General features: G+C 38.9%; 1 protein-coding gene across 1 annotated transcript; it reads right to left on the bottom strand.

Annotated features, from left to right (window-relative positions):
• Positions 1-9,379: 9,379 nt before the first annotated feature.
• Positions 9,380-13,269, bottom strand: LOC106354950 (tryptophan synthase beta chain 1, chloroplastic-like). The gene is made up of 3 exons (XM_048763908.1): positions 13,242-13,269; positions 12,913-13,129; positions 9,380-12,389 (listed from the first exon to the last, which is right to left on the bottom strand). Exons 1-3 carry the CDS (start codon positions 13,267-13,269, stop codon positions 11,771-11,773), a joined length of 864 nt encoding a protein of 287 aa, XP_048619865.1. The 3' UTR covers positions 9,380-11,770.
• Positions 13,270-22,878: the final 9,609 nt, after the last annotated feature.

Genomic DNA, 22,878 nt, shown 5'->3' with positions numbered 1-22,878 from the left:
CAGCGACCGAGCGTCCGCTCCGCTCGATCTCTACGTAGCGACCGAGCTCTTCCGAAACGTCGATACGACATTAGTCCATGCATTCTCGTCTACCCTTTGATGCTATCTCCCGAAGACCGTAGAGAACCCATTTCATGTTTCCCTCCATTCCAAGTCATCGATCAAACTTTATGGTAAAAACCACGGAAAGATCATTCTTTATCGAAAGAAGCCGTAATAAACGCTTCGAGTCAGAAGACGGCCCAAAGGGACCTAAAACATGACTCGAGACCCAACTTACGATTTCTTAACCAACAGCACGTAAGCCGCATGACGGTTTACGCTTGGTTTGCAAGGAAAGATAAATGTCAAGTTTCCGCGGATAAATACGAAATTTTGAAGATAATTATGAAGTTCGGAAAAAATGGAATATCTCCATTTTTATGCTATGGCGGCTTAAGGGCTGAAGAGAAAAAGCGTAAACCGACCTAGGAGCCAGTATATAAGGAGTCCTAGGCGAGAGGCATTGGAAGACTTTTTCAGAGCAAACTTAGCACTTAGAGCAATTAGGCATATTTCCGTTTTTGTTATTCGAGCTGCGACTCAACTAGGTTATTACCGTCTTATGGTTTTAGAACTAGGAATCTCGCCGACAGCTCTCGTAGCCCAGGCTCATACCTTGTTGTAACGCTCAAATGCGGATTCGGAATAAGATCTACTTTGCTCTCTTTTCGATTTCTTATACTTTATCGTTGTTATTCTTGTGTTCTGATTGCTTGGCGTGTGGTATTAGCAGATATCCGGGACATCTGGAAATTAGGGTTTTCCTAGTTTCCTTATTTAAACGGAAATCGACAGTGTGAATTTCGGTTTCCACATTGACTTGCTGTTCGATCAGAATAGCCTTGTGTAACATCTGCTCCATGTTGTCGTACTCTTGAAGCTCCATACGATCTTGGATGTCACGGTTGAGACCGGTGAGAAACCTAGCCATGGTGGCGTCTAGGGGTTCATCCACATCTGCCTTGATCATGAGGATCTTCATCTCTTGGTGATAGTCCTCAACTGACGTGGTTCCTTGCAGCAAACGTCTCAATTTGTGTTGGAGATCGCAGTGATAGTGATCAGGAACAAAGCGTCTCCTCATGATCATGGTGAGCTCGGCCCAAGTATCAACTGGTCTTTCACCTGCTCTCCTCCTGTGAGTCACAACTTGATCATACCAATTAATAGCATAGCAAGAGAATTCAGAAGCCGCAAGCCTAACCTTTCTAAGATCATTAAAATTTTGACAATCGAAACAAGTTCAATTTTTTCTTTCCCATTCTAGAAAAGCATCCGGGTCATTCTTGCCCTCAAAACTTGGAATTTTCAATTTCAATCCACCCAAACCATTATCAGCTCGATCATTTCAAGCAAATGGATTGACATAACCTTGATTTTGGTTTCTAGGTCCTCTCCTAGGCCGGTTGATGGATCGGTCGTCCTCATCTTCGGACTCCTCCTCTTGGATGTCATGGTCGGATCGGCTGCGTCTCCTTGGTTGATCGCGTCTGGCTCCGGTTTGAGATCGAGTTGACCGGTTGATTTGAAGCTCATCAAGTCTCTGATGGATCTGTTCCAAACCAGTATTCAACAAGTTAGTCATAGAATCATTCAAAGCTCTAATTTGCAAGTTAGACAAGCCGGCCATAGAGTTTCCGGGACGGTTGCTTTCTTCTCCACTACTCATGGTTTTCCTGAAAATCTTAAACACGGAAAGTTAGATAAAACCTCACACTCTCAGGTGTTTAACCTTGCCTACACACATGTTTCACTCAAAGTTCCAAGAGAACAAACTAGATAACCCAAAAATGAGAATCCCAAGTGAACCACCCAAGGAACAAGATAGAGAGATAAGAGATTTAACAAGGGAAATCTGTATTAACCACCTCCAAGGCCGGATGAGCTCTCTCTGTCGGTATTACCACTGCACTCGGTCAGTGACTCTTTCCTTTTGTGAACCGGAGCTTCTTACTAACAGCTACTTGACCTCGGCCAGCAGGCTTACTCTTCCACCACCAAACCACAATCGAATATTTATATATATATATATATATATATATATATATATATTTTTTTTTTTGATTAGATCTTTCTCTTTTTTGTTTTTTTTTTTAAGTATGGTTGGTAAAGAGGGACCCGGATTCAAGCTAGATAGAAGAAGAATTTTTATGAAGAAAATGGTAGATGAGAAAGATGGAATGAAAAGAGATACCGGAAGAGTGGCTCTGATACCACTTGAAGAACCCTAAGGAACGAACACTCAACCGGATCTGATGATATGAACTCGATCTGAAGAGAGAGAGAACTGATGGATTGTTTAGTGACACAAAGGGCTGCGGAAGACCCGATGATACTACCAGAAGTTTCAATGGCCGCTTGATTTGACACACAAGTCCGGCTCAAAGAAAGGGATTCACTCGGAGATAACCTCACCAAGAGAACAAGGATGTTCTAAGCAAAGAACAAAGAGGGAAAACTCAAAAATGAATAAGGAAAATTGAATACTTTATTTCTTGGATGTGTTCTCATACTTATACAACTTGTAGTCAAAGATAATAAATAGAAATGTATGAAAAAGAGACACAGAAAATAGATAGAAGACCAGATCTAGTCAAAGCACAGAAAATAATGTTGACTGGTCGATTTGAACCCTTCGGCTACCCTTGTCCAGATTCAGTGCATCCGACAGCACGTCCCGCGGTAAGGAGCAGTACACAGCCGGTACGTTCTTCATGTTCGGACGGGTGATTCTCATGGACTGTTCTGGGCCAATTGGAGGCTATGTCATCAGACAGCCTTAAGAGTCTTGCCTTAGAAAGATTTGGCCGCTCAAAGTTCATGAACTGATCGAAGTGTCGGATCATTTCATCAGAACGATCGCCGGCTCGGCCTAAACGACTTAAAAGAGAGAGAGGCCACTGTCGGATTCGGATTCCACTCTACCAACTTCAGTTTTGGCTTGACCGTTGGACTTAGCATGGCGAACAGGACGGGAAAGGCGAGCTTCATTACGGTTGATTTGGTCATCTGGTCGCGGATTATGCTGAAGCTCCAATCCGGACGTGTGCGGGTCGAGTCGGTACACGGCCCGATCAGTCTGTCCGGTCCGATCGATGGACTGAACCTCAGTTGCATTGTTCCGGACGTTCTGAACCTCGTTCTGATCTGATTCCATAGATTGATCCTCGTACTGGGGCACATCAGGATGGAACCGCGGTCGTGGTTGAGGCAACAGAGGACGGGGACGAGGAAGAAGCAATACACATGAGAGAAGCAAGGAGAAGAAGGATTACTCTCAAATTGTTTGTTTCAACTGTCGCAAGAAGGGCCACTTTGCCACAGTGTGTCCCAAAAACAAAGGCGATCAAAAGCTCAACAAAACAGAGACAGAGGATGCTGATGTTGCGCTCTATGTTGGGGTCAAAATCGGTCACGACGGAATCTATGTCCGAAAGTCCTCAGAAAAACCGAATCTCGGTCAAAACTTCAAAAGCCGAGAAAACGAACAGCCGAAACGGATCGCCCGGCGAGCTCGACCATGACACAAACCATCTCGCCCGGCGAGCACGACCGTGTTGCCGGTCGACTTGCCGGCGAGCTCGGCCGCGACACGAGCCAGCTCGCCCGGCGAGCACGGTCGTGTTGCCAGTCGACTCGCCGGCGAGCTCGGCCGTGACACGAGCCAGCTCGCCCGGCGAGCTCGACCGCGACACGAGTCAGCTCGCCCGGCGAGTCGACCGGCAACACGGCCGTGGCACGGATCAGCTCGTCCGGCGAGCGCGGCCAATTCTCCGTGGACCATTCCGAACCTGGTCCCATCCCATAACCATGCATCTTCGTCCGAAGTTTCCGTAACTCAGTCTTCGGGTCCGTGGATACGACACCAATGTTCCGTCTAAAAAACATCATCAAAAGTATTCGGGAAGTTGGGAAGGTTATGTCTCTCGAACAGTTTCCTATTCTTCGTAGTAGAGCAGGTTACAGTTAACTTAACACCAACTGCCTCGGCTATGCGAAGAAACAGGGTTCCGTTGGAAGAACCATGCCTATGCCAACGGCTACTTCACGAGTAAAATCGTAAAAACGCTTAAGTCTAGATACGGCCCAAAGAGGGTCCGAATTGCGGACAACGGCCCATCTTTGGTCCCAAAAGACTTGAACCCAAAGACTGGTATGACGGTTTATCTCATCCGCGGGGAGAGATAAATGTCAAATTTCCAAAGATAATCACAAAGAAGAAGGAAATATGGAAAAGCCCACTTCACGACAAATCTGGCCCAAGAAGAGGTAAACCGACCTAAAGAGGAGTATATAAGGAGGACCTAGGACGAAGAGAAAGGAAGAGCATTCGAAAAGCAAACTTAATACTTAGAGCAATTTAGGCTTTTTCCGTTTTTACTACCGAGCTGCGACTCGACTAGGTTAGAACTTAGGTGGCTAGACTAGCGAACATACCGACAGCTCTCGTGGCCTAGGATCTTACATGTTTTTCACGCTCAAACGCGAATTCGGAAATAAGACCTCTTTGTTCTCTTTTCGCTCTTTTACGATTTACTACTTTTGGATCTTTCATATTGATTGTGTTGTGCGTGGCCCAGCAGATAACCGGGACCTTCAGGGAAGGCTAGATGGCTTTCCTCCGATTAACAAAACTCGAAGGTGTGAATTTCGGTTCCCACACTCTATATGCATGAGATCGTATTTCTTAACGAAGAAAAGTGTTGCCTAATACACTTGAGCCGAGCAACAAAGAAGATGGAATGTGGTACTTGGACAATGGTGCCAGTAATCACATGAATGGTGAGAAATCTTATTTCGCAGAGCTCAATGAGCATGTCAAAGGCAAAGTAAAGTTTGGAGACGGCTTGTGTGTGGATATAAACGGCAAGGGTTCGATACTCTTTGAAGGAAGAACGGGTGAACAGAAGCTACTAACTGATTTATATCACATACTGGAGCTATGTGATATACTCAAGGAATATACTCAGTCTAGGTCAAGCAACAGAACAAGGCTGCGACGTTAGAATCAAGGAAAATTACTTAAAGTATAAGGGATCCAAGTGGAAGGTTGCTGATAAAAGTGTTAAGGGCTTCCAATAGACTTTATAAAGTCTCTCTCAAAGTTGGAAGAGCTACATGTTTACTTGCAAAGATAAAGAAGAACCATGGAGGTGGCATGAGGCTCGGGCACATCAGCTTCAAAACCATACGACTTATGGCAGCTCAAGATATGGTTCAAGGATTGCCTAAGATTCAGGAAGTAAAGCAGATTTGTGACTCTTTCCTGGTAGGCAAGCAAACTAGGCTATCGTTCCCGTCTGCAACAAATTACAGATCAAACCGTGCATTAGAACTCTTGCACGCTGATCTTTGCGGTCCGATATCCCCTGCAACTCCTTCCCATAACAGATATATTTTTGTTATAATAGATGACCACACAGGATATATGTGGTCTATCTTACTAAGAGAGAAAAGCGATGCCTTTGAGAAGTTTAAGACTTTTAGGAATCTTGTTGAGAAGGATGTTGACAAGAAGATTCTAACACTTCGAACAGACACGAGTGGAGAGTTTACCTCAAAGGAATTTCAAGATTATTGCAACAAAGAAGAGATCAAACGTCACCTCACAGCTCCTTACACACCGCAACAAAACTGTGTGGTCGAAAGAAGGAATCGAACGTTGATGGAGATGACAAGAAGCATGTTAAAAGCAATGAATGTTCCAAACTACATGTGGGGTGAATCTGTTTGTCATGCCACCTATCTTATCCATCGTGTGGCTACTAGAGCTCTAAATAATCAGACTCCATATGAATGCCTTAAAGGAAGAAAGCCAAACATCGGTCACATTAGAATTTTGGATGCATTGCACACGCAAAGCACTGGTGAAGAAGCTTGATGATCTCTCACAAGCGGTGGTTAATCTTGGAATAAAACCTGGTTCAAAGGCTTACTGTCTTTACAATCCAAACACCAAGAGAATCATTGTAAGCAGGGACGTTGTTTTTAATGAGAAGGCTTGTTGGAATTGGAAGGGAGACAAGAAAGACGAACATAGTGATTCTGGAATGTTTAGTTTACCGTGGGGAACGTCTCTAGACGAAGGAAGTGGACAGTATGTGATTTCTACGTCTCAAGAAGAGAATGCTGAACAGAAGGAGAGCATCATGATGAGAACATAGAGACAGCACATACGAAAGAAGGAAACAAGCAGAACACAACGCAAGGTTCAAGAAGCTCAACTCGAACGGTAAACAAACCTAGCTACCTCGATGATTACATCCTACTTGCAGAGATTGAATGTGAGCTACTAATTCTCTCTATCAATGATGAATCGATCAATTTTCAAGAAGCAAAGAACAGCAAGCAATGGACGAATGCGTGCGAAGCAGAGATCGATTCAATCAACAAAAACAGTACATGGAACCTAGTAGACAAACCATCAGGAGTTAAGATCATCGGTCTCAAGTGGGTCTTTAAGATTAAAAAGAAATTCCGATGGAACGATCAACAAATTCAAGGCTCGTCTTGTCGCAAAGAGATATGTACAAGAGCATGAAATTTATTTTGATGAATTTTTCTCTCCAGTAGCTCGATTAGAGACCATAAGACTCCTGATTAATTTGGCTGCTATGAATGGATGGGAAATTCACCATCTAGATGTCGAAATGGCCTTCCTGCACGGAGAGTTAAACGAAGATGTCTACGTCTCACAGCCAGAAGGTTTTGAAAAGAAGGGAGAAGAGCATAAGGTTTTCAAACTCTCGGAAGCTTTATATGGATTAAAACAAGCTCCACGTGCATGGATTACAAAGCTTGATCAAAATTTTAAAGGTCTAAAGTTCAGGAAGTGCGTAAAGGAGAGCTCAGTGTATCGCAAGGAAGATGGAGATATGCTACTTCTCGTTGCAATTTATGTTGATGATTTGTTTGTGACTGGGAACTCATTTAGGGCAATCAAAGATTTCAAGACAGCAATGTCTAAGAAATTTAAGATGTCTGATTTAGGTTTATTAACCTTTATCTCGGCATAGAGGTAAAACAAAGTTCCCAAGGCATCATGTCGTATATTAAAAGAGGCAGGAATGGATGACTGCAACTCAACCTGTATACCAATGGATTTTGGTCTACAATTCTCAAAGGCGATAGACGAACCTGAAGTTGATGCAACCGAATATCGAAGGAAGATTGGGTGTTTAAGGTACCTAATGCATACGAGACCTGATATGGCGTTTTATGTTGGTATACTAAGCAGATACATGCATTCACCAAAAGACTTACACGGGAATGCTTTAAAACAAGTGTTAAGATATCTGCAAGGTTCTCTCGGATATGGAATGTGGTTTAAACGTGGAGGATACAGAAGCTGATAGGATACAGTGATATCAGCCACAACACTGATCCAGATGATGGAAGAAGTACAACTGGACACTTGTTCTGTCTTGGTGAAACACCTATAACTTGGTGTTCTCAAAAACAAGACACAGTGGCTCTATCCTCTTGTGAAGCGGAATTCATGGCTAGGACAGAGGCAGCAAAACAAGCTATCTGGTTAAAAGACTTAATGATTGAGATTACAGGAAGGAAGATTGAAAGAACTCTGATTCGTGTGGACAACAAATAAGCCATCGCACTCGCTAAGAATCCCCTTTTTCATCGACGCAGCAAACACATTCACAAGAGGTTTCATTTTATCAGGGAATGTGTTGAGGGTTATCTCATTCATGTAGAGCATGTACCCGGAACAGAGTAGAAAGCGGACATCCTAACTAAAGCCTTAGCAAAAATCAAGTTCAAAGAGATGAGGGAGTTGATCAAAGTTCAAGACCTAAGTGAAGATGGTTTGAAGCTTAGAAGGGAGAATGTTGGATAAGCTTCAACATTGCTTAGTAAGCAAGTTATCCTAAAGGAACTTGGATAACAAAACTAATAGGTTTAGGATTAAGATAAGTTTCCTAGATCATTATGTAATAGGATAAGTTAAGGATCCCTATTGCCTATATTAGGAGATCTTAATGTAAGATGATTTCATAAGAAAAGCATAAGAAAGTTAAGAAAGCTAAGAAAGAATTAATAAAATAGAGCAACAGTTTTATTACGTTTGTGTTCTTGATTACTAGAGATACTGGAAAGTTAATTGATGGATAATGAAATTTGAGAGAGGAAAAAAAGAGAGGAGAAGAAAGTGAATAATCTAGTAAGTGAAGAAGAAAAAGAACACATGGACTCACATGGAAGAGCTCTAAATTTGGATGCATCATACCTACCCTTAAAGAGAGGAGGCTTGGGTCCCCTCTTTACCATGTGGCTTCATTGCCATAATATGAAGATATCAACACTCAAAACCCCACCTCATATTAATACCTTCACATGTCGCTCTCTCTCTCTCTCTCTGAACACATCCACTCCACACATACTCGTATAGTTGTATGAGTTATATATGTATGCAGCATGTGTGCATGTGTGCATGTGTTTGTGTATCCTTTATTTTACCCATTTGTTCTTTATTCTGTCTTTCAGCTCTACTTACACCCTCTCATCAGCTACCCGCCCCCCTTGATTATATTTCTTTGGGTATTGCATTTTATCCGATATCCGAAGTGGCACCCGAACCTGATCCAAAAACCCCGAACCGAAATCCGAACCGAAGTAGCAGAATATCCGAACGGGTATTGAACTAGGAGAGAGATTGGATATCCGAACCCGAAGGGTAATATCCGAACCCGAACGCGTAATATCCGAACCCAAATGGATATCCAAAAATAACCGAACATATGTATAATTAACCTTATATTTCTAGTTTACATCTCTCATTTTATATAAAATATTTATATTGATACTACACATATTTTAAGTTCATATGATATACATACAATTACGGAGAAAATGATTTGCTACTCACTTAAAATGCATGTCAAATTTTTTATTTCAAGAATTAACAAAAAGTTACATTCAAAATTTAAAAACAATAACCAAATTAATGTCTTTTTAGTTTCAAAATGTTATGTCCAAATCTATTAACCATTCAATCTATTAAAAATAAAAAGTTAGTTAAGTGAAAGTTATATTTTTAAATACAAGAAATTTGAGAAATGAAAATTGAATTTTGTTTTTTCAAAATCTAAATATCCGAACCCGATCCGAAATAACCGAACGCGAACTAAAAATATCCAAACCCGACCCAAAGTACAGAAATACCCGAACGGGTTCTACACCTCTATACCGAAATACCCAAAAATCTGAAATACCGGACCCGAACCCGAACGGATACCCGAACGCCCACCCCTAGTTTTCAATATGTATATCCACTATTTTGTTGCAATTTGAATGACAGCAAAGTAACACTTTATACTTTAGTTTATACTCCATCTTTTTTGCAAAAAAAGTTATTTTGACATATTTCACACGGATTACAAAAATAATAAAATATACTAATATATGCTTATTTAATGTACGATTATTTAAATAAAATAATTTAAATAAACATCTATTAGTTTGTTAAAAGGGTAAAAGAAATATTATGTATAAAAAATTGGATTGAAAATGTAGAATACATTTTTGAAACAAAAAAAATGTTAGAATGACATTTTTTTAAAAAAAGAGAAAGTATTGTTTATGTTACAAACTAGGGCCGGCCTGCCCTACGGACGGGATGATAATTTAAAAAAATGTAAATAGTTAGAGTAAATATTTAATATAAATCATTATATTTAAAAATAAACATATTAGTTAAATTATGTACGTATTATTGTATATGAAGACTAAATATATCATGCTGTCTTCATAAGTAGTTTTGATTTATTTATTTTTTCATGGTGCCATCACATCATTTTTGGTAATTTCTGGAGTTGGATGAATCTAAAGAATCTAATGAGGAAAGAAACTAACTTGTAATTATAGATTAAGTAAATATATATGTGTAAATTTTTCCATTTCAAAAAAAAAAACACATTATTTCAAAAAACAATTTAAAATATTTTCAATACATTGTTTATTGTTAAAATGTAAACTTTAAAAAAAAATTGTCTTTTCGAGATGCTATTGGTTAAAACTTTGGGATATAGTTTATTACAAATTAATGTATCAATATTCATTTTTTGAGATAAAGAGAAAAATATCATTTTGTTTCGAATATTTTTGTAAAAGAAAATTTTGATGTGAAAAAATTATTTGGTCACGACTTACCCATCTTGGGTTACATAATAGTGAAAATAGATTTTTGTACGAAAATGTTTCACGCATGAATTAAATAACATAACATTAGAAAACAACATCTTTAGTATGTAAAAGAGAAGAAGGGAAAGATTTCAAAACATTTATTGTCTAACACGTACTATGTATGAAATAGCGAGGATAAATATGAGCTCTAGCCTAGGCTAATGTCTAGCTGCAATGTTAGAGATAACAAAGCTGAAATTGATTTAATCAACATAAGCTATAAATAATCGACTGTGTAGGGAAAAGGCTTTTAAAAATTTCGTACATTTTTACAAAATAACTATATCATGCATGTAGACAAGGACACATTTACCTAGAGCTGAAGAACCAAACTGAATTTCATAAATATTTGCACATATCTTACATTTTTGAAATAAAAAAAAATCGAGACCAAATCGGAACCTAATGAATATTCAAATGTTAAAACATAGTTTATGTATCTAAAATAATTAATTTCTTTATTTTAACAATAACCAGATATCCTAACAATTTACTTTTAAACCGAATTATCCAAATGTCTTTTTATCCAAAATATTTCAAATTATCTAAATTATCCAATATTATCTGAAAATTCTGAACTACCCAATAACTTTTTTTGGAAAAATCTAATTTATCCACAGAAAGTATCTAAATTAACAAATTTATATTAAAAACAGAACTGAATTAATTAGACCTGAAACTTTCTCTAAATCAGCCGATTTCCAATTTTATTGTCCGAAACGAATTGAAAACCTAAATAATCAATGATTAACCAAATTGAAATTCATAAATAACCAAAAAAATCATAAATATCTAAAATAAAGATTGAAAACTGAACCCAAAATCGAAATGCCCAGAGCTACTTGTATCTTCAAAATTGAACACAAAAGAGAGAACATCATACTGAAGAAGAGTTTCAGTCCACCTTTTTAGAAAATATGGAATGTTTTTCTTATTGAGAATTAAAATTTTTATTCAAATTTTGTTATCTTCGGTTGGTATCCTTTTTCTGTTTCCGTTCTTTTTGTAAACGTCCCGACAGGAGATGCACAAGTACAAATAGCTTACAAGTACAAAAAGATTTCACTGTCTAAATTTTTTTAATCAGAAAATATATTATTTTCCCTCAAACTTCAAGATATTTAGCTACAGTCTGAACATCTTTATGTCCTCTTCCGCTAAAGTTCAAGACGACTCTTGCTCCATCTGGTAACGTTGGACATAGCTTCTCAAGGTGTGGTAGAGCGTGCGATGTCTCCAGTGCTGAAATGATTCCCTGTAACCTCGAGACTCTATTGAACGCTACAAACCTTCGCGTTAACGAACACGTTTTTACTTTAATGAAAAAGACAGAGACTACACATTGATACAAACCTTCCAATGCTTCTTCATCCGTAACGCTATAGTATTCAGCCCGTCCCATGTCTTTAAGGAAACTATGCTCCGGTCCAACTCCAGGGTAGTCCAATCTATAAGAGAAAACCAAACCGTGATCAAATCAACAATCTGCAAACTTATGATTAGGCATGTTCTGATTGGCTCTTACCCTTCACTGAGGTTCAATGATTTGACCATCATCATCTTGCAGCAAGTAACTCATAGCTCCATGTAGAACACCAACATCTCCCTTTGTCAACGGGGCAGCGTGTTTTCCACTGTCCAATCCGAACCCTGCAGCCTCCACACCGATCATCCTGACCTCTGCGTCATCCACAAACTCATGGAACAGTCCCATCGCGTTTGAGCCACCACTGACACAAGCCACCATGACATCCGGCTTTCCGCCCCATTTCTCCAACGCTTGTCTCCTCGTTTCTTTACCGATCACCGCGTGAAAGTCTCTGACCATCATAGGGTAAGGATGAGGACCCGCCACAGATCCCAATATGCAATGTGTAGTCTCAACGTTCGTCACCCAATCTCTTATCGCTTCGGATGTCGCGTCCTTCAATGTGGCTGTTCCAGAGTGAACTCCTCTCACCTCGGCACCAAGAAGTCGCATTCTGAAGACATTGAGTGCTTGCCTCTCCATGTCTTGAGCACCCATAGAGATAATACACTCCAGACCATACTGGGCACACACAGTGGCTGTAGCAACACCGTGTTGACCAGCTCCTGTCTCAGCGATGATCCTCTTCTTCCCCAAACGCTTGGCGAGAAGATCCAAACTTTTTTCTCAATCTGAGAGACCTGTGTTCTTGAATGCAAATAATCATAACTCAAAAGAAACAACAATGTTCCATGCTAAACTCACTTAGAAAGTGATAAAGCAATTCCACTGAATGACCCATCTTACGCATTTTATGGTCAACTTTTGTAATGACCCTGAGCTTCTCAAAGTAGCTATGAATTTCATCTTTTGTGCTCTCATAAGGAATACCCCCAACATATAACTTTCTAGGAACAATCCCATTTTTTGTGTTACCGAAACCAAACATTTTTAAGGACATAATCAATTTACATGATTGAAACATAAATACACAATATCAGAGCTTAAACAAACTTACATGATTGTATCAGCTTAAAGGATCAAGACAGAGTCTGGATTGATTTCAGCTACCGTCAATGGGAGACACCTAATTAAATCTTCTCGGTCTACTGCTTCAACTCAGACAAAAAGGAGCTGGGATGCCGGAATATGTAATCAACCATATAAAGTACTCAGAAGGAGATATTGGTCACCGGAAATACCTTCTGATCGAGGAGGAGCACGTCGACGCCCATGATATCACCGCCTGCCTTTCTCGTATTACGGGCGTCCCAAAACATCTATAATCAGTATGAGGCACAGGAGGAGATATGGAGCCGCTAACAAAGGAGGAGACACAGGCGGAGTAGTCGGAGGTGCAGTGGCGGAGACAGAGATGCAGTGGCATCAAGACTGTCCTAGACGGCGTGAGAAGCAGCACTTGAGATCAAGGAGCCCATGACACTTTAATGGAGAAACTCATCAATGAGGATGACAGGTAGGAGAAACAGATTTGAGTTTTGATATTGAAGAACGAAGAGGAGAGGCGAACTCGGACGTCCGACGAACTCCATCGCCATTTCTTCGCGTAATCACTAATTAGGGTTAGAGACGATTTCATCTACTCGGGCTGCAAAAACCATCAAACTCTAGCCAACACGATAACAGACAACGATCAAAGCCCATCATCACTCGGGAATAAATGAAACGCAGCGCTTCAGTCTCCTTGGACACCTGTCGACACGAGATCAAGCGACTTATCTACGTGGCATCATACGTGGGTGAAGGAGAAGTGAGGAAACAGTTCTTTATAGTATAACTAGGTGTTTTCCTGCACCATGTGCAGTGATAAAATTTTACATTATATTTTTTAAAGAAATTTGTTAATATTTTAGATTTATTATTTTAAACTACTATTTTAATAAAAATAATAAATACTAATTTAGTTAAACACAGGATTAAGATAAAATAAAAAATTTGATTTATTTAAAATTAATTTCAAGTTATATTTAAAATTATAATTCACATAGATTTTCATTTATTTATTTTGGTTAAGATAAATTAAATTAAACTGTATACATTAAACATGATAATTTTTTTTATAATTATCAAAAAATAAATTAAAAATAACTCCTAAAATTTGTAGATATCAAAAATAAACAAATGATATCACGATTAAAAATTATTTTTTTTTAGAAAAAGATTGTATAACATTTTGAAAATATTTTTTGATAATAATTTTTTTATGATTATAAAAATATATTTAAATATTATTTTGAAATTTTAAAATCTTTATATTACTCTTGTCATATTATTTAATGATATATTTGAATAGATTTATTTTATTGATGATTTATGAGTTATTACCATATTATCAAAACTTACGAAAAATTGAAATTAACATTAAATGTTGTTGTAGATGTCACTTTTAACCATAAGCCATGTCATCAATTTTAGTATGCCATATCACTTTTTTTTTGTGAGAGTGATTGTGGAGATGACATATGTGAAATCACGTCACAAACAATGTCTAGGGGATACGTGGGTGAAGGAGAAGTGAGGAAACAATTCTTTATAGTATAAGATAAATATACTAGGGCAGGTCTGCGCTACGCGCGGAATTTGATGTATCGGTTTTTATAAATATATAATTTTGCATAAATTTTCTTAAATGTTAAGATGGGTGAGTAGGATTATGTTGTCTACCCCAAATTCCAATAAAAAATAAAAAAGACCGAATTCTTACTATTGTTGTTGTTTTAAATTAAGAGTTGTAAGATTTTATAGTGTCTTAAGTATTATAACACTATAAAATACATAAATCAGTTAAAATCGAACAAAAGAGAATGAGATTTGAATTCTCAAATACCATTGTATCTTTTTGAGGGTTTATAAAATAGTGAAAATGAGGTTTTAATTTAGATGAACTCTTTGTCGAAGTTAATATAGTTGTTTTGGACAATGTTAGTAATTGCTATTATTAACAATTGTTGTTTTTTTGGGGAAATTTTCATGCCTACTACTACTATTTTCTTGGTATCATTATTCATGTTTACCACCATTAAAGAAACATTTTCAAAAATATCTTCTACATTAAATGACAAAAGATTCTTATATTCTTGTTCTCTATATATGTAATAAATAATTATTTAAATAAATTAAAAAATAATAATCTTTTTTATTTTTTGAATTATACTTTTTCAAATTTGAACTTTTTTATTTTTATTTTATTTTTTTGAACTTTTTTCAAATTTGTTTTTCAAAATTCCTTTTTGAAAATTGAATATAATTTTTGAAACTATTTTTAAAATTTTTTTAAGTATTTATTTATATATTTATTAAAATCCTAAATTTCACATTTCAAAAACACTACTCCACCCCTCAACTCTAAACCCTAAGTATAGATTAGTTAACTCTAAGGTTATAAATGTCTTTTATCTTTCATTAAACGTGAAGGTAAAAGTGGTCAATGTAAACATGAAAAATAATATTATGAATGTGGTATTTTTGGCAAAACAAATTTGGTATTTATGTTATAATAAGTTATTGTGGGTACATTATGTATTATTACATAATTAATTACGTTGAAAAGCTGATTGAAGAAATAATTTTTTTGGCCTTTCTTTGTTTCTTGTATTTGATGTTTATGGTTATATTTGCTTATATATTACATAATTAATCGTTAGATTTCATTATAGGATTTTGTTTAACATATTTTTCTCTTGAAAGATTTGGTTTTGTATTGTGTTATTATATGATTGTTCTTTTATATAATTTTCATTATTTTCTATTGAATTTGTCTATTGTAAAATGAATTCATTGCAATTGACAAAATTTTATAATGTTGAAATCATTTGAATGGGCTATGCTTTATTTTTATTATGGTGTGTAAAATTTTTAGTCTATTTATTTTATGTTAGGTCATCTAATTTCATTTGTACTTTTATATGTTTCTTGTCAGATTTTTATATTAGTATCATGTTCATATTGTGCAATTTTATATATTTTTGTTTCTATATCGGTACTAAAACTATAATTGTTTTTTTTTTGTTTTACTACAAAATGTTTTTAAACAAAATATTTTCGGAAAATAATAACATTAGATAACTTGATATATTATGAAAATATTTTTGTTTGCAATAGTTGATGGCGAATTGTTTTTACAAATCATATATATTATACTATACATTGTTTAGTAAAAGTTGAAACGTTTAATTTATTTTAAATTATAAGTAACATTAACTTTCACTAATTTTTTACAACATTTTTACTATTTGTTTTATTATATTCCTTATATATCATATATTTGTTTCACTGATAAAATTGGAAAATATAATTGTTTTACTTAATTTTTAATATTTGTCCTACTTGGATAAGAAATAGAATAGTTTTGGATTACCTCTCTTTCGAATTGTACAAGTATCTATACTGTTATTTTTGAAGTAATTTTCGCTATGGAAATCGCATGTTAAAAGTTACATTGGTTAATATAGTTTGTACCCTAAATGAATAAAATATATAATTTACTCACAAAATAAAAACGAATATCAAAAGAAAGAAATGATAATCCATATTATGTTGTTATCCGAAAAGATAATTTTTAATCATAAAAATAAAACTTAAAAACAGAAAGATGTAAGTAAATAATCAAATTTTATACTATTTTTAATAAAATTTATTAATAAAAATATTTTTAAATATTCTTAATATGATATGTCTGCAACAAAAACAGATTCATGAAGATTATGTGAACCACACCGGTAGCTCCGCATCAATATGAACAACCAGCGACAGTTGTTTCCTTGCACTACATGCAAGACTGTCCGCCTTTGAGTTCTGCGTCCGTGGTATGTGAATGATCTCTGAGCTGTAGAAACTTCTCTTCAAAATTGTTATGTTCTTCCAAATAGCTTGCAAAGGCTGGCCACTCCTCTGGTTCCGAAACCATCTTCACCAATTGAGAACAATCCGTTGCAAATGTAACCGAGAATTGTGTGAGATTCCTCATATATTCCATTGCCCATATGAGAGCCTCTATCTTTGAGTGTAATGGCGACTGACTCGCTCTTGTATTCCTTGCTCCCATTAGTCCATCATAACCCTCCAGGGTACTATACCATCTTTGTCCTGAATATAATTCCTGATTTTTACAAGATCCGTCCGTAAAACACCATCTACCTGGTATATTCGGAATTATCGATGATATCGGTATTCGGGTATGATCCATTCCTTGAGTCGGGTATGATCCATTCCATGAGTATTGGAATCATGTTTGTACTTTATTTTGAATTTGAAACTTTTTAATTTTTCATACTTACTGGGCACAAAATCTATAGATATTTTGTTTTATAGTATGGAAACAAATTGTTTCCTTTGTGTATAGTAACAGCATTGTGGCACATTGTTCAAATATATATCCCCTATTTATTACTCAACTAATTTGTTTTACAAAAGTGTAACTGGCTTCGCTCTAGACTATGTTTTCTTTTAAGGAAACTGAAATATGCTCTCTAAAGAATCTCTCTAGCCACTCCGGTAACCGATGATCCGGCATCATTTTTTCAAAGTTTTGGCCGTAACGGTCAACTCTTTTCAAAATCAAAGCCGTAACGTCAGCTCAAACGCTCGATCTGCAACATTATCGAACAAATATGTTCGCCATATCTCAGTATCTATCTCTGGAGATCATCTCAAATCAAGGAGATCGAGAGGATCTGATGCTGTTCGAACAGCTTTCAAGAAAAAATCAGCACCTCTTGACCTAATCTCTGTTATGGAAAGCTTCTGGAACCGTAATCCCCCGGCAATCATTACCAAATCATCCTCGAGTCTGGATATGGAAGGTTTAACCAAAAACAAAGCCCCTATATGGAAACAGAGCATCTTCGATCTAACTATTAAGATATTTTGCTTCAGTCAAAACATCTTTTTGGAAAGAAGCAGAATTACGATCCGTAATCTTACAACGTAGTTCACGCTCTCAATCACAGCGATGGAGACTTCCCCTCAATCACAGCGATCTGCGGGAGTAATGAGGATCACGGACAATCGTTCTATAAATAGGAACACAAGAGAGACTCAACTTCATCATTCTCTCTTCTGCAACAAACTTCATTTTCCTCAGCAATACTTACCAACAAAGATGGCTCGCAACTTCGAACGTGCGGTAACAAAGAGGAACTCTGTTCTGAACCTCGAGCCCATTGTCATCGATGCGTTTGATAACTCTGACCAACTCGCTGCTTACGATCTGACTCTGGTGGGGCGTGTTTTGAACACCGATTTGCAAGCACACAGAGTCAAGACGCTTCTCGCGCTCATGCCCCAAGCTTGGCAACTGGAGGGACGTGTCCAAGGAGTTGAAGTAGGAAGAGGAAAGTTTCACTTCCGCTTCAACAATGAAGAGGATCTCCGCGGAGTGTTGGAGAAGAGACCCTATTTCTTTGATCAATGGATGTTCCCACTTGAGCGTTGGGTTCCAAGCGTTAGAACCGACTTCCCATCAACGATGACCTTCACTGTCTTTATCGAAGGAATCCCGGATCACTACCGTAAGGAGCAGACGGTGAAAGGCATTGGAGAGAAGCTAGGCGAGCTCGTCGCCTGGGATGTGAAACAAGCCAAAGTCAGAGTCTCGGTGGAGTGTGATAACCCGCTGCAATTTGAAAGAAGGCTGCAATTCTCGGCTACTGGAGATGAAGTGGTGATAACATTCCATTATGATAAACTACAGAAATGGTGCTTCATCTGTAATAGAATGTCTCATGATGGGAAACGGTGCCCTGAATTGGTGAGAGAAAGAGCTCATGTTGCTAAACATGGTTACAAGGAAAGAAACCTGAGGCAACAGAACGTGCTGAGAGGCGAGCTAAGCCCTTACAATGGCAATGGGAAAGCCCCTAAGCAACAAAACATGGCGAAGCCTCTAGTTAACCGCAAGCTCTTCGCTGAGAAGGAGGTCTCTCCAAAGACGAAGCATGGCAAGTCCTCCGACAAGCCAGTAGCTGAGACGACGAAGGCTTGGGTGGTGAAATCGTTTGCTGAGAAGCCGGCGAATGCGGACAAAGAAACAGAGCAAAGATCTGACAAACACGGGAAGGTAGGCGAGCCAAAGAAGAGCAACTTCAAACCTGCTTCCTGGTACCGTGATTACAATGTGGAAGCTACGAAAGCAGCCTCAGACCTGGGGAAGTTCACATCCAGGAAAGCGCTATCTAACGACAATCATGGCTCAAAACTTGCGGCGCAAGGTAAGGAAACTTCATCTGTTTGTAGCTAGGTCATGGTGAATGCTACTGACGTGGAGGAAGTCATATCACCCCTGAAAGAATTAATGAAGATTAAGGGACCAGATGCTATTGGTGACGATCGTGGTGGGAGAAGAGGCAAACCGGTGAAGAGCCGCCTGGGACCACGTACGGACATAATGAAGAAAACCGCTAGGAGCCCCTACCGCAGCTCCAATTCGAGGAAGAGACAAGCCCTCTCCCACGATGAATCTCCAAAGAAGCGAGTGTTCGAAAATCGTGACCATGTATCACGCCCACTTACTCTTGCGGTGGGTGCGGTTAACGGAAAGAAAAAGGAGGAACAAAAAAAGCTGGTGGTTGATGAGATCCCACCGGCCAACCCAATATGATACTAAGCTGGAATTGCCAAGGAGCTGGTAGTTTTTTGGCAATTCGTCACCTGCGGGAGATCCGTCAAAAATTTTTTCCGGGTATCATGTTCTTGATGGAAACTAAGAATAAGAGAGATTATCTACAAGATCTCCAAGTTGAATTTGGTTACGATTTCCTTTTTACTGTTGAGCCTATTGGCCTTAGTGGCGGTTTAGCCCTTTTTGCTTTATCTGAATTTAATGTTCAAGTTTTATCTTCCAATAATAGAGTCATTGATGTATCAGCAATAATTGATGGCAATAAAGTTTTTATCTCTTTCGTTTACGGATATCCTGTCATTAATCAAAGACTTCATGTTTGGTAGCAATTAGCTAGAATCAGTACTTCACGCTCCGATGCGTGGTTCATGGTTGGTGACATTAATGAAATCAATGGCAACCATGAGAAATCAGGAGGTCGTATCCGAAGTGAGAATTCTTTTCTAGACTTTCGACTTATGCAGCAAAACTGTGGGATGATTGAGATTCCTTACTCAGGAGACTGTATGTCTTGGGTAGGAAAAAGGCATAACTATCTTGTTAAATGTCGACTTGACCGAGCGATGGGGAATGCAGAATGGTTCAGCTTATACTCAAACTCATCGAGTCAATATCTCCGCTTCATGGGATCGGATCACCGACCTATTATCACTCATCTGTCCAACCGCAAAAGAAAAGGTTGGAAAAAATTTCGCTTTGATAAGCGCTGGATATCAAAATCTGGTTTTGAAAACATAGTACAAGAAGGCTGGATAGATATGGAGAGCAATGACGATATACCCCTCCATGATCGAATTAAGAGATGTCGATCAACCATGCGCGATGGCGCAGAGAGGAGAACTATAATACACAAAAAATCTTGGAAGAACTTAAAGACAAGTTAGATAGAAGCCAAGTGGACCAATCACTCTCAGCTGCAGAAGTTTCCTCGATACAAATTCAACCCCAAAAGGCATATGAAGAAGAAGAAGCCTTCTGGCACCACAAAAGCCGAAACCTTTGGTTTAATAAAGGCGACCGTAATACAAAATTCTACCACGCTACAACCAAACAACGACGTGCCAGGAACCATATCACTGGTCTGAATGATAGTATAGGAGTTTGGTGCGAGAATGAGAGAAAAGTAAAAACAATAGCCGTGGAGTATTTTAATGATCTCTTTTCATCCTCTACGACTGCTGATGTTGAAGTATCTCTAAATCACCTGGAAAGTTCTATCTCTCTAGAAATGAATGAGAGCCTATGCTGAGATATAACTCCTGCCGAAATTAAAAAAGCAGTCTTTTCGATCCACCCTGAGAAAGCTCCAGGACCGGACGGAATGACAGTCCTCTTTTACCAAAAATATTGGAGAACCATCGGCCCTCAGGTGATCAAAATGGTCCAAGATTTCTTTAATTTGGACTCTTTTGACCCTCAGCTCAACGAGACAAATATCTGCCTAATCCCAAAAACGGAGCGGCCAAGAGATATGACTAATTTCCGGCCGATTAGCCTCTGCAATGTGTGCTATAAGATTATATCTAAAATTCTATGCCAGAGGCTACGGAGATATCTGCCGAGCATTATCTCTGAAACTCAATCTGCCTTTGTGGCAGGACGTACCATCATGGATAACATCCTTCTAGCCCAAGAAGCCTTTCACGCTCTGAGAACTAATAATAAATGTAAGAATGAGTTCATGGCCATTAAAACAGACATGAGCAAAGCTTACGACAGAGTGGAATGGGATTTCTTAGAAGCTATGATGAGGAAAATGGGATTAAGAGAAATGGATCCATTGGATAATGAGATGTGTCAGATCAGTCTCCTATAGTGCACTGATAAATGGAAATCCCACAGGCCAAATAACTCCCTCTAGAGGATTACGGCAGGGAAACCCACTCTCACCATACCTTTTCATTCTCTGCACAGAAGTTCTTATAGCGAATATAAGAACAGCTGAAAATTTAGGACAGATCACGGTCCTCAAGGTGGCCCAGGCAAGTTGTGAGGCCCCGACCCGGTTTCCTTACCGCCAGTACGACCCCAGTTCACTCCCCTCGATCAAACGTGATCCATACCCGATTTTTCCCTAACTTGCGATTTTTTTATTACAGTTTTCCTCTATGAGGTTCAGATCAGTCCCCAGTGTTCACTAAGCCTAACCAGCATCCTAGCAAATCACTAAGACTGACAGTATAATAAACATGTACCTTACTGCCTTGGTCCTTGTTTGACTCATGGTTCCTCCACGTTCCGTCCTTGATGTCTCCATGCTTCCCATCCGTCTTATCCAGCCAGCTCGATCAGATACTTAACCGAATCCCCTTGTTCCTTAGTCACTCAACCAACCATCCCCACATGACCCAAGTAAACAAAGAGAGACGGCTTGGTCTCCAACCAGACATCCTGAACAGACAATACGCTAGCCATGCTTAGCGCCCCAGAACCAGTCCCTGATCACATCCGGATCAGTCAGTACACAGTCGGCTCCACAGCCCTCGATCCAATCAGTTCTCCCCACTGCCATCCTGCTCCTCAGTCATTCCAGTATCAGTAACACGCCCTCTTGTGCCACACGCATCAGCAAACTCGATCCTATTTCCAGTCGATCCTCCTTCAGTATGTCGTTGGTCCCGATCGCCTCCAACGATCCAATCAAACCGATCACGTCAGTACCACAACTCTCCATGGCTAGGATCGTTCCAAGCACAGTATCCGATCTTTCCATCAGTTAATCAGAACAGACTGATAGCATATGCTGTCGCACACAGACCACACCCAATCCGTACACAGTATCCGATCGGGATTGTTCAGATCAGGACATCGAACCCAACAGATACGCTGTCTCCAGGCCCGCGACCACTGCATCTCGATCTTAGCCACCGCAGGCTCTAGTATGCATCGCGATCCATCAGTACACAACAATGACTGCACAGATTAAGCCAGCGGTCCCTTTCCCGAGGCTTGCGCACCGTTCCATGGACTGTAACCACCGTATACCGCAGTAACTACATCGAGAACCATCGTTCCATCTTCAGTCCGTCTGACACGACTCAGACCACACCGAACACACCATCGCTCGGCTCTAGGACAGTCGGATCAGAATCCGAACGATCCTTTCCGGCGATCTTCGTCTCTCTCCATCAGTTTTCTTGTCTCTTTCTCTCTCTGTTCTGTTCTGTGTTTCTGTATCAGAACCCGTGTGTCCCATCAGTCCGCGAAGTTCAGAATAAAAAGGAAGTTCTGGACGGTTTCTCCTCTTCCCAACCGTCCGTAACTGCTCCCAGTAACCGTCCTGGCAGTTTTTCTTTTCTCTCCGCTCTCTCTCTCCTGTTGTCTCTTCAGAACAGTCTCCAGAAGAAATTTCCCTCTCTGATCCGTGAAAATCAGATTAAATCAGTGGTTGGACGGTTCCCACCCAAAAACCGTCAGTAACCGCTCTCGGACAGTTCCTTATCAGTCTGTAACCGTCTTTGACGGTTTCCCAGTAACTCCCAGCAGTTCCAACTGCTCTTTAACTGCCTTAGCGGTTCCAGAAATCAAC

Source organism: Brassica napus, chromosome C7 (assembly GCF_020379485.1).
Source record: "Brassica napus cultivar Da-Ae chromosome C7, Da-Ae, whole genome shotgun sequence".
Taxonomy (NCBI): domain Eukaryota; kingdom Viridiplantae; phylum Streptophyta; class Magnoliopsida; order Brassicales; family Brassicaceae; genus Brassica; species Brassica napus.
Note: the sequence above shows the minus strand (reverse complement) of the source record. Positions and strands in the feature narration are given on the sequence as shown.